At 31.3% G+C, this 13,625-nt stretch overlaps 1 protein-coding gene across 31 annotated transcripts in view; it reads left to right on the forward strand.

Annotated features, from left to right (window-relative positions):
- The first annotated feature begins 1,095 nt into the window (after positions 1-1,095).
- Positions 1,096-13,625, forward strand: part of LOC148621393 (rho guanine nucleotide exchange factor 28-like) — a 145,580-nt gene continuing 133,050 nt past the window's right edge. For 22 of the 31 annotated variants that reach the window (XM_088575707.1, XM_088575710.1, XM_088575698.1 and 19 more), the window contains exons 1-4: positions 1,097-1,157; positions 4,069-4,143; positions 10,626-10,669; positions 12,396-12,534. In XM_088575707.1, coding sequence (XP_088431833.1) covers positions 4,131-4,143; positions 10,626-10,669; positions 12,396-12,534 — 196 coding nt within the window. In that variant the 5' untranslated portion in view covers positions 1,097-1,157; positions 4,069-4,130. Of the gene's footprint in view, positions 1,158-4,068; positions 4,144-8,713; positions 8,765-10,625; positions 10,670-12,395; positions 12,535-13,625 lie in introns of those variants that run through there. The other 9 variants (XM_088575717.1, XM_088575718.1, XM_088575720.1 and 6 more) reach the window with 5 other exon arrangements.

Consider the following 13,625-nt stretch of genomic DNA (forward strand, 5'->3'; position numbering starts at 1 on the left):
ATAGTTCCACTTTTTACCCTTTGACTTTAAAGACGCTCTTCCATGGAAACGCAAGTCACCTGAAGTGGCCAAATACTGATAACTTAGTTGCGTTCGAAAAAAAACTATATCGGAAATATTGAAATTGCGTGACATGTATTATTTCCTGAATGAAATCTAGAAAATTATTAGTAGAACGAACAAATTTTACTGCGTCGACTATATTTTTAAAGATAGTACTTGTGAAAAATCAGTACATATAAACATTACAATACCGGCTTGAGCAACATATCAGCTTTTAAAACCAACATAAATAACAGAACAATAATACACACAGGACACACAAAACACAAATACATAAAAAGCAGCAATTAAGGTATGCAGATAAAAAAAACAACATTGAATTTGTAAAAGACGGATCATACATGTATGCGGCAGTGTCACAATATCAACGCTCACGATGTTCTGTCCTTCAATACATACAAACCAACACTACATGAATTAAGACTGTACACATAAATCATATAAACTAAGGCTAAAAAATATAAAGCAGCTAGCAATAAGCATACTAGTCAATTTAGTTTTGGTGTTAGCTGATCAGATAGCACTGTAAACTAGTTGGGTAGTATTCATATATCATAATTTTGAGTGCTAGTTCTTGTATATTTTCAATTTTGTTTGTGTTGTTTTTGCTGCAGAAGTGCCAACTGATTGGACAAAAGTTTAACACGTGTTATACACAAATGTATACTGCATATACCTGGAACAAGCCCCTGTGGCTCTTCCAAGGATTGTTTTCTACTTGTAAAAACCTTGGCTCTTCGAAAGTCTGCAAAATTGGCAATATTCAATCTGATTATAATGCACAATCTGACTTATGCCAAGTCATTATAGATTTAATTTTAATTAGATGGGGCAATATTTTTTTTCAAAATTTATCTATTTTAGAGTTACTGAGGAAATTACAGTATATATTTACATTAAAACGATAGTATTACAATAATGTTGTTTTTAGACGTTGTAATCAAAAACATTTATCAGTATACGGAATAATATGCGTTTCGTCTGCATTGCTGTATATAAAAGGTCGCACTGCAATCTTGGGATGACTGTCACGTGATATAAACATTGACGTTTTTGGAATGTCCATGGACATGGCGGTCTGAAAACTTTGACAGGTAATTTTACGTTGGAATGTTACGTATCAGTTTGAAATCTTCTGCGGTCCAAATGATGCTAAATAAATCAATACAATGTATTAAGACTAAATCAAATCACTTTCGAATGTTAGTATTTATCTGAATAACTTTCTGCAAGTGTTTTTATCGCACCTGGAAACCGGAAGTTAACGTACACATTTTTCTTGAAAGCACTTTTCAGTTGTCCCGTCATGAAATGAAGTAAATATATGTAATTTTATAAAGTCAAAGCATCTCATTTATTGTACAATTAATCATCAACATTGTGGTATTGAGAATAATAATGTAGAAATGCTTAAATGACAAATATAAATTGTCAGTGTGTGCCCTGCATATCCTGGGCCATACACTATTAGAGAATTGTTAGTAGCATTTTTTTTCTTCAGAATTATGGATGGTTTATGGATACAAAATTATCCCTTTTTCTTGTTAGGCTATGTTGGTTACTAAATCCACAACCTATTGCATAGAACTAAGAATGTATCATTGTATAACAAGACATGCTTTACCAAAAAATAACTTTCAAGCATTTTAAAAAAATCGGTTTAAAATTGGAGATGTAGTAAGATTGCCAATGAGACATTCATCCACCAGAAGTAAAGTAACCAACAATTAAACATTAACAGGTCACTACAGTCTTCAATGATGGGCAAAATCATACCATAAAGCAAGGCCCCAAAATCAGTGACAAGAAACTAATCATATGAGATGAAAATCGACCTACATGTAATCTCTAAATGACAACAACCACAGGACTATAGGTTCCTGGCTTGGGACAAGCACTTAAAGTATGTTGTGGAGTAAAACATGTTTGTAAGCGCTCAACCCTCCCCTAACCGATGATAACCTTGGACCGCGGTGGGAAAATACAACAATAAATCTGTTGAATTCAGATTTAACTGTTTGAGATAGACACAGAATACATACACTTTACTAAAAAAAAAGACAAAGGACAACAAGCTGTAAACTTGAAAAAGTACTTGCTTTTTCCGTAAGCTAATTCAAAAGCCAAAAGCAACTAATAGGCGCACTTCGTATACTCAAAGAAAATGTCTTCTGCACGCCATCAAGGAGTATATATTGTAATATTAAGTCCCTGGCATCATGCATATTGAACCTCTTTGTAGTAGTCTGACTTGCTGTACCAGTACAAATTAGAGTGCTATGCCTTTGATACAGTTCTGTTTTTATTAACTTTAATTTACAAAACATAACTAAACATTTCTGTAATTTGCAACCTGAAGTTTCATGTTGGACATAATGTCCGTTAATTTTTGTCCAACATAACCATATTGATTTTATATCAGACACTGGAAAAGTAGGTCATATTGAAGTACTAAATGTATGTTTTTACTAATTTACTGCTACATACAAATACAATGTACTTGTACATCTGTATACATGTAGGGTCAAAATTTTTTTTTCATAATTTTTTAGTATTTAAGCTGTATAATAGATAGGTAATCATACAGTTGTGTTCATTGTACTGATTATAATTTGAGATTCTACTAAAAATCTATATGAAGACTGCATGTGCAGCTGATGTCTGCCAACTTAGATTTTCCAGTGAATGGCTGGTATACAATGTATTACTGTATGTCATAGTCCAATTATAGAATAAACCTCCATTTTCTAGGTGCTGTGTTTAAACTGTTTTGCACCAGTACATGTATACTTCATGAAATTGTGACCAGTATGGAATTACATGTACACAGATTTTTATTATGATTAAAACCTTACATACATGTAGGTAAAAAATGAAGTTTTGGAATCAGTGTGCTGATATTACAAAATCATGTAATTAGTTATCATGCTCTGTTGACTAGAGATAAAATTCATTGATACACTTCTTCAAACCTACATATACTATTGTAACTATTGTCATACATGTAGTTGTTGAATATTGTACATACAAAATGCATTGTATATGAAACTGTTTGAAGGGGTTTAAATGAGCACTGGTCCAAGGTCAAGAACTCATGATTTCTGACTTCGGACAATTGAAATTTCATTTGCTGAGGTCCTGGATCTACATCACATTAACTTTTATTGAGGACCTTTTACTTTCTGCTGGTGGACCTTTCTATTAGGATGCAAAAAGATCCAGGATCTTTCACTCGTGAAAATAAATTTGATCCTCTGTGTACAACATATAGGTATTATGATGTACTGTATATACATGTACACGATATATGGAATAATATTACTAGGTAGTGAAATGACCAGGTATACAGATGCAACAACTTGTATGAATAAAGTCTATGATAGTATTTGGAGATAGGATTTCTATGTTCTTTTAATTTGTTGCTGAATAGGTGTTTAGGTTAGTATTGTTCACAGTCTTCAAAATTGACCACCAGCCCGTCAGCCATGGCTTGTAAAAATAGTGGTGGGCTTGCAGAAATTGGCTAACATGCCAATGATACTGTATTTTTAGCTGGAGTTAGTCGTCATAAATTTATATGGCAAAGACTGTGTTTAGAGTTGTGCTTTGTCGTACATTGTAATTAATGTTTAAAAAAGTAGCAAGAAAGATAAATGTACATGTAAGTTGGCACCCTAGTCTTAACAAAGGCAACTTAATTTTTTTGGTTATACTATACATTCTAGCTCTTTGTGTAGTAAATACAAATGTAGTAGCAGTCTGACTTTTGAGTGCAGGACACTTGAAATACTGAAAATAAAGATATCTAAAATATTTATTGTATCTAATCACAGGGAAAGTAGTTTTTGGGTGAATTCAAAGCAACATTACTATGCAGAAAATTTCAGTGTTGAAGTGTTATTTGAAGTATTTGGCACATCTTCAAAATATCAGTATCGAAACATACATGTATTGAATACAATCAAATTGATTATACACGTTAATTTTTTTTTTTCCACTTTGCAGGAAAAATGAACAGATAGCTAATTGTATCAGTGGATGATTCAAACAGACAGATATTAAGAAGTATGGTTGAAAATGGTAAATAAGAAGTATACTTTGTGCCCAACAATATTTTACTTATACAAAAATGTACTTGTTAATGGTTACTTGAAAGTACCACTATTAATTGTTTTGGGTCTGTTACTGGTATAATACCCTTTCCATTTCTCAGTATACCCTTTCCTTGCTACCTACCCAGTATATTTTTGAAAGCATTCAGACTGATAGTCAGAGATTGCCATGACATCCATTGGCTGATTTGCCAGACAAGCTGGGGCCGTGAAATGTCAGAGCTTGTCCCATATAAAACCACAGGATTTTGCGCACCAACTGTGGTGCATGGTAAGAGGCTAAAATGTATAACTTTATTGCCTATCAAAAAGTTTAAATAAGGCATGTAATGAAATTTTAAACAATTAACAATACATGTATTATCTATATACTTTTCTGCAGTAATTTGTGTGTTGAGAATAGAAATTAAAGAAAATTTACAAAATATTGTGAACTTGAATTTGAGAAGTTCAAGATCACAGTCAAGTATATTGAAAATTGTAAAACTAAGCAGTATGGAAATTTCATATAGAGTATAAAACATGTCAGTAGTGTTGTCTGTTGTACATGCAACAACTAATAACTATGTTTCTTTCAATTTAAAGAATCAGGTGCTCTTGATATGGGCCAAGCTCTGATGTTTCATGGCTCCAGCTTGTCTGGTAAATCAGTCGTTTGATGTCAGAGCAATCTCTGACTATCAGACTAAATGTATGTGAAAAAAATTTCGGTTTGTTGGAGGCCAGGACTATCTTAGACTATTTTTTCACTGTTTGATAGAGTTGTTGACTCTTAAAGTCATTTCCCATTTCTACATTTTCTGTTTTTGTACTGTAAATTCAGAACTTTTTATTTGCATCAATCATTGCATTTTTGTAATTTTAGCATAAAAATGGGTTTAATTATTGCAAATTAAAGTCTATTATTTATTTGCTAAAATTGGGAAAGTGTTACCAATACAATAGGTTGAATAAATTAATATTTGATGTCTTAAGCTGAAATCTGTGATATAAATTTGCAGACAAAATGATCTTATACATTATATTTAGCAACATTTTGAAGAATTTTGTTATCTAAACTTCATACATGCACATGTATCAGTAGATATAGATTGCAGACAAGGGTATTCTTGTATATTTCAATATACTTTTTTTAGGTATTCTTGTACAAGCATGTCATTACAAAAAGTAGTTAAAAAAAGTTCTATTACTTTGTCAGTCAGCTCAATTAAAATATTTAAGGACTTATAAATATAAATGAGTAAGGGTTTTGGGAGTGGTACTTACTGCACATAATTGATACAATGTAAGTCTCAAGTTTTCAAGTGTAGTAACTTACAATTAGATGAAAATATGATTGATGAAGTTGCATTTTTATTGTAACTGTAGAAATAGTGATAGTCTGGGATTGAAGTTCATTACATAACTGTCCTTAAAATCTATCAACATTTATAGTCTTCTACATGTACAATGTGACTGAGTAGATTGAACCAACACTTATTTTGTTGTGTATGATTCCAATCCAGGGGATAAAATTAGTGGTGGTCTAATGTCCGGAAGCCTCAATTTCTGACATAGAACCTTTGAAATTTCATTTACCTGAGTCCTTTTCATGGACACTTTTTGTAGGATTTTCGGTGTTCCTGTTTTCCTCAAGTATTTCAGACTTGAAAAGTCCAGGACCTTCCAATCTTGCAAGTAAATTTGAAATCCTGTAGATTTCTGTTCATCAAGGACTTTTATTTATAGGTGGTAGGATTGTATGATCCTTGATCTAGAACTTTGTCTATGTATTTGGTTTCATTGTGAATTTTGCTTCATAAGAGATTGCTCCTTAAAAAGGTTTTTTATTTAAATAAGATGTAGTAACTGTTCCCTGCAGCTTTTGAAAAGGGCAGGATTTTGCCTTTCAGTATGTTAACAGGCAGATTTTAATGCAAATCATACAAGCTTTTACATCTGTTCAGGGAAAATTGTACGTAGAACCACAGGGGTTTGTGTACAGTGAGTATTTTAGATCGCCAGAGGGTATGACTGGCGATCTAAAATATTCACTGTGATGGAACCAAAGAAATTTAGCCACCTAAATGTATGCTTCAGGTTACAGTGCTTTTCATATATTTTATCTCATGGGTGAAGACAATCAGTGAATATACCAAATAATATAGGCAGCAATACCAGCCGTTGCTGGATATGATTGTAAATTTGGAAGGTATTATCGTGGTTATATTATTGCAGAAAAAATAAAGCAACAATTAAAATTTGAATTATTGAGTTTGTAACGAAACAGATGCTGAATTTTTCTCAAAATAAAAAAAAATACCTTAAACTCATTTTAAACTTAAGAAGCAAATGTAAATGCATGCATTAGTTTCTGAATTTATAGTTCTTAAAATAGTTGGTTAAGTCTATTGATGAACACATTCAGGAAATGTCTTATAGGTTTAAACTGAAATATAGATGTATGCTAAGATTTAGATGTATACATTAAATATGTTCATATATGATATTAATTTATTACTTTTTAAATTGTTGCAATTGTAATAATGTAAGACAAAGAAAAAAACCAATGACATTGAAGGCATGCTCTATTCAACATTCAGTGGAAGGCAAAACCTTTTCTGAATTTTGTGCTGTTATTGGACCAGAAGTAAAATGTGCACTATTACTGTGAAACCATGATCATTACCTGATAAAAACTTAGTGAACAAAGTCGAAATATTTACTTAGGATATGATATCTAAAGAATTGTAAGTATTTCCAGTTCAAAAAGATTATTTTCTATCACTGCAGTGGAGTAATTTCAATAGGTGTTTAAATGTCAGTTACCTGTAAATAAGGTCAAAGATTCACATAGACTAATCTTTTAAACATACTGGGTACTTCTATTATTTAGTAAGGCGACCAAAACATTTTTCTTTTTTCATACTTTATTCATATCATGTACTAGTATTCATGTATGCAATTTATTTGATTTGTGGATCTAGAAAGTTATGAAAAAAGGGGATGGTTTCAGGCCTTTTCTTCAAATTTTGCACAAAATTAACATAATTTTCAATGAAAGAAGGGGGTTGCAAACCCTTAACACCCCTTTTTTCTGACACTGATTAAGAAGCATTAGCAAATCATGACTTACTTTAAACTTGAACCCAGTAAAAACAAAGTAGTCAAACACTTGAACATTCTTATCTAGTGTAATTAAAAATATCAAGATAGGATTAACCTTTTCAAAATTGATTCTTAGTAGGGAAGATTCAAATGTTGTACATGTATTATACAAATTTACACAAGTAGAGCCACACTTTAGAAAAGGACAAGTATTTAAGATTTTATGATGGAAAACCTAACAATCTGACTGTTTCTTAAGCTCTTACAAATAAATTCGACATTTTCCATCTACATGTATGTACAAGTATTGTACATGTACATAATGGATTACAGTACAGTACTGTCCACATATGACTTTCTTACCTTAATTATTTGTTCATGGTTCATATACTTTGTCAAAAAATTCTCAGATTAATTTGTAAAGAAAATTTAGATAAAGTTAACACCATAATGGCATACTTAAGTATCATCAGTTCAGTAAACTAACTAGAGTACATAGCCATATGCTACAGTACTCAGATTTAGGCTTAGTCTGGTTTAGGCCTGCCTAGGGCATTAAAAAAGTCTTCAAAGAGTGAAGTTTCTTTACAAGATCTGTCCAGGATGAAGTTACACCTGCATTTTGAAAAATAAAATGTAAATATTTTCTTCAATATTTCTATCATCCTGTGAACTTTTAAAAAGTACAGCAATATTTAATGTTCTGGTTGGTATTTATTCATACAAATTGACAGTTTGTATTGTAGTAATGCTGGTAACAATTAAGTGTGATAGAAACATGAGGTTTAGTGCAGTATAAAATTACCATTTGTAGTTTAACATACCATTGCCATAAATAAATACCTGTACCAAATCAGGACCTTTGTAATTACATGTATTTCCAACTTTCTGGTTTTTACTTTGATAAGTTGATATTGCCATTTACTATGTTGAGTTTTCTTTTTTAACTGTTACTTTTGACTTGCTAAGAGTTAATTAGTTCAGTAATTTTGTTACTAACTTTTCATTTGTTGTATGAATTAGAATCACCAAGTACATTTTATCAAACATGTTGAATTTAGATTTTCGTAAATTACAGGATGTACAATGTCAATGCTTTTTGAGTTACTTCCCTTAATTTATAATTTGAAGTACAAAAGCACCACAAAATTTGTATATTTTTTCCTTGACACCTTGTTAAATTAATTCTGGTTTCTTGGGGTGGGGGAGGGGAATTATACTAAAGTGTTCTTAACTCAAATATCCCTCATTCAGTCGGCTTAAAATATTTTGATTTTTGACAAAAATTCAAGTTCAGATATTTCTTTATTTGACAAAGACTACTTGAACAAGAATTTTTTTTCAGATGTTTTATCAAACAGCATCCGAACTCTTAAAACCAGTTGTATTTCAACCCTAGGTATAATTTTACCTGTGTTTAGCTTCGATAGTGATCAATTTAGGAGTGTAACACTCATTGTAATGGTGGATAAGATGCTGGGATTAGTTACAATACATAGAGTGTTTGTGTTGTTTAAATTTTCGTGATACTTTTGTGTTGTTTGTTTACATTATGTCTTTTGGACAATATTTTGGATTTTATACTCCTGACAAGTAATGTATTGCAAACTTGATAAATTTCAAACCTGATTATTATTTAAATATTTTGATGTTGTATGTAACTTTAGGTAGGTATGCTGATTGTATTAGTATTTGAAATGAAGGGATTAGAGTTCTTTATCTGAAATTTTTGTCATTTTATTTTCAAGCATGCTGTTGTATGGTTATGTGAAAATATTATCATTGTGGATATTTGACCATAATTCTTACATGCGTGTTGTGTGCTACTTGTACATGTATTTTGGTGGACAGTTTTTGTTCATTTACAATGTACATAAACATTCATGTTCCCAGTTTTGGTTAAGAATGTGGATTGTTCATTAAATACTTAATATCTTTTTTCATTTGTGTTTTCATCGTCATTCATTTGTTATTTCTATCTTTGTTTGCTTCTCTTCATCTTTTTCTCTTGTCATTTATGTGAGGAAGTTGACTTAACTTTATTGTGTTTTTCTTTTCTTTTGGTTTCTGTCTGTTCCTTTAGTCTTTGTCTCTTGTCATTTATGTGAAGAATTTGTCTTTTTACCCGTTTCTCATAGTTTGAGATATGATTTAACTGAACTTGGGTGTGTTTTCTATTCACCTTTGGGTTAACCATGGGTAGACTGGATTATTAGGTCTGCAGGCAGGAGATAAGTAATCAGTGAACTAGTTGACCTCATTTTCTTAACAAGCAAGTCTCTACAAATGTATGTTACATGATTCCCCTTTATGTATGTCTGTGTCTGTCCGTCCGTCAGTCTGTTCATAAATGGTATGATTACTCAAAAACCCTTTAAAGGATTTTAAAAATTTTTGGGTACTATGTTGTCCTGCATGGGAAGTAGCTTCCTTTCATTTTTTGTTGTGTTTCATTTAAAAGAAATGGCTTTGAATAAAAAATGGGGCAGAAGTATCACTTGCTTAAGCTTAACTGTTTATTTATTGACTTACTGTGAAAGTACTTTTACTCTTACTTTTTCATAATTTGTTAGAGGTCTTGTTAGCTTGTTTGTATGTTTTTGTTTTGCATAAGAGCAAGAACGTCACAGTTTTCAGTGAAAATTGTATATTCCCTTGAGTATTGAAATTTTGTTTTGATTAAACCTTAAAATTAGGAAAATAAGTAGTATCCAAAAAAAAACATACATGTACATGTAAATTCTTCCACATAAAGTTTTCTTTGCCAGAAACTGAGTCATGTTGTTCTGTAAGAAGTTTTACCTGCCTTACTCTTAAGACAACATTAGCTACTATTAAATATCTATGTAATGAAATACCTAAAATACATAACATTTTTGTGCATTTACAAAAGTATTTGTATGGATATTTCATTTATTAGTTTTGAGGATGAAAGGAATCTATCAATGATATAAGCAGAACTATATCTTGTACTAGGAGTTTGCCCATCTTTGTATTATGGTATACCAGTGTCTGTGTATTTTTTCTTAGAGTTCTTGCCTTCCTACATGTATGTGTATATGTTTAAATGACAGTTATCTGGTCCAAATGTTTGTAACTTTAGACAAGTAATTTCATACATGTACTTGTATGGTATTTTGAGTTTGGAGGATATTGATTGTAATTTTATATTTTAGGGGTATATTAGTACATACATGTAAATGGTTTTATGGGTATTTGATTTTGCCGTTTCATTTTGTTCTGATATTTCAAATAATTTATTAATATTACAGCACGAAAAATGTTTTTTTTTATGGGTATATTTTATTTATTTGTACTTTTGTTGCTTGGAAAGAATAATTGTAGTTTCCTTTCCATTTCCAGAAGAATATTACATGGCATTTTCAACCACAGAATCACCAGTTTATGTAAGTACCTAAGGCTAGGTAAACTTAGTAAGTTCTCTGCTCATGAATTTATAATGCACATAGTCTAACATGAAGATAGACTGCTGTTCGTCTGTCTGTCTGTTGTCACTGTTCGATAATTGAACAAAGCTTCAAGGTATCTGGAGGTTATATTGTACGTCAAGTTTCTTTTCCTCAAACTCTTTTCCAGATTTTATTTCAGATTTAAACAACTTTTAAAAACATCAACCAGCTTTTAGTGGAGTTCATATTGTGCATTTTTTACTTAACCATTTTAGATAGCTCAGTCTTGACAATGATACATGTTATAAAGTTTTTTTTTTTTATAGAATACAGCACTGAACATGCACTTGTAGACTGTTGATTGTTAAATACATATAGCTTTAATGTGAAAGTTATTGGGAAATTCCTGTAGTTCTCTTGGGATGCCTAAGCCTAAAAAAATATTTCTGATCACCCTACTGTACTCTACAGACCGTCCTTCAGACCTCTTAACCATTTTTTTTATTTGTGGTTATGAAAAAAAAATAATGAAAAAGCCAGCCAACTTGTTTTGCAGAAAAAAAGAAAATAAACCCAAAGATATTTTTTTCTCTATCCTAGATGGAAATTCAAAGAATTAGAAATACTGCTTGTTTATATTTAGATTTAATTGTAAACACACATGTCAGTGTGCTCTAGGCCCTGGACTAAGTCTATTGCATGTTTAGGCAGATTTGGTTTTTATTGAATCCTGAGTTTGAGGTCACACTTATTTCATTTCAAAATTTAAAAAAAAATTTAATTAAAATTTTAAAAATCCCTACTTATGGAACCTATAAATTTTTAGAGGAGTGATCGAAAACACAACAATATTTTGTTTTTCAGCCTTACATTTAATTACTTCACTAAGTTCTAAAGCTTTGGATCTCAGTTGTTCTCAAAAAACTTTTCATTAGAGGGTGTAAAATTTTGTGTTTTTCAAGACAAACCAACACCACATTATGGAGACTGGTTTCCTGTAAACAATACTACCAGTACTCTAACAGCTCTTGTATTGATGTCATGCCAATTGGCACCCCCTAAAAATACAGAAATAATCAATGTACATGTACATGTTGAATTAATAAATGTCACAATGATCAGTTTATATACATGTATGTGTTGCCCTCTGCTAATGAGAACACTATTCTAAATATTTTTTATATTTTAAAAATAATATTTCAAAAACTGAAATCTTTATACATGTACATGTACATCTATCTTTATGTAAACACAGCATTTTGCTGGTAAATTACATGTACAAGTATTATCTAGATACTCTGCAGCATTAGTGATAAATGAACTATGTATTCAGTTTTTAAATCTGACATTAATGCCTCACTGGTGACCAAGCAAAATAAAAATTAACTTCCCATTACAGCATAACTGTTTGGACTAGGAACCACTGTTTACCCCTTACTCCACCTTTCTCTAGGATAGACATTGTTTTTGTCTTGTCAGTCTGTCTATCCATCTAGATGTGTTCAGCACAATATATGAAGAAGTAGGCACATTGTAAATTTTAGTTTCAAACTTTGACACATAGAAGAAGAGAATGTCACAATTAATTTTTACATAAAAAGCAAAAACTGATTGAATTTCTTGTACTTCACTCATGTTCGCCATGAAGAGTAATAGCTCAGAATTCTACATAGAAAGTTGTACTGACCAGCATATCTTTTCTCAAGGAAGTTTTTATTTACAGGGTGGCAGTACCATTTCTTTAGAAATACCGGAAGATGCAAATGTCAGCCCTCCTTTGTATTTCGTTTATGAAGGTTCAAACCAGCGCCATATTACATTAGGGCATTTGGCTCAAGGGAGATGTGAGTCTACTATTCCAGGTAAGATACATGTACATGTATTGGTATTGCTTCAAGAAGCACAATCCTTAATATAGGAAAATCACTGTAGTTAATAGATACATCCTATACCAGTTAGGAACGTTGAGTTATAGATATTAAGCACTCTGTTCCTTATATAATGAGAATGGGTATGGAGTATATGTCAAAGAGGCAACAACCAGGCGGGGATGAAAATTTCAGCCCAAGGAGCACCCATTGGTCTTCAATGAATGATGAGGAAACCCTCATACAACACGGCTTATGTGTGGTAAGTCAATTCCTGTCATTTCAGAAATAATGCATTACTTTAATTATTTTGAAAAAATGCAAATAGATTGTATGTGAAATGTTAAAAGATAAGCATATAGACTATATGTATGATGATATGATATGATACCTATATGATATAGTATTTTGAAATTCAGTTTTCTTTGATACTTAGGACATAAATTTTCTTGATTTCACAGAAACTAAAATCACATTTTAGAGTAATTTGAGGAAATCCTAATACTACATGTACACTATAAGTCCTGAATATTAGTTACCTGTTAAGGTAATTTTTCAAAAAGAATTGTTAATCTCAGAAAAAGTTAGGAACATGAACATTTTCACAAAAGAAATCCATTTTTAGATGAGTTAATTGTGTAGCCTAAGTATGATTTACATATTTGGCAAATGTAAACAAGCATACAACATTCAGATTGAAGTACATTACAACAAGTGAAACCTGTATAAAGCAAACCCCCTTTGGACTGAAAGTTATATTCAGTTTAGGCAGGTGTTTGGTTTAAGCAGGTTCAAAATGTACATGAAGGGACATGTCTAATTTAGACAGATTCCTGGTTTATTCTAGGTTACTATTTGACAGGCTATAATGTACCTGAATGTTTGACTGTTTAGGTACAAGTCTTTGCTAAGATCAGGCAAACTGGAAAATAATTTAAAACAAGTATGTCAAAGGCCTACTTATCTGACTGAACAGTTAAACTCAAAGAAGTCTTCATTAGAATGATCACTATCTATTGTATCATTGAATATGTTTCAGAAATTGATCATTAGAATGATAAGTAGCTGTCTTTGTAAGAATCATG

Source organism: Perna viridis, chromosome 3, assembly GCF_037379345.1.
Source record: "Perna viridis isolate PV_CMFRI_1.1 ecotype Kerala chromosome 3, ASM3737934v1, whole genome shotgun sequence".
NCBI lineage: Eukaryota > Metazoa > Mollusca > Bivalvia > Mytilida > Mytilidae > Perna > Perna viridis.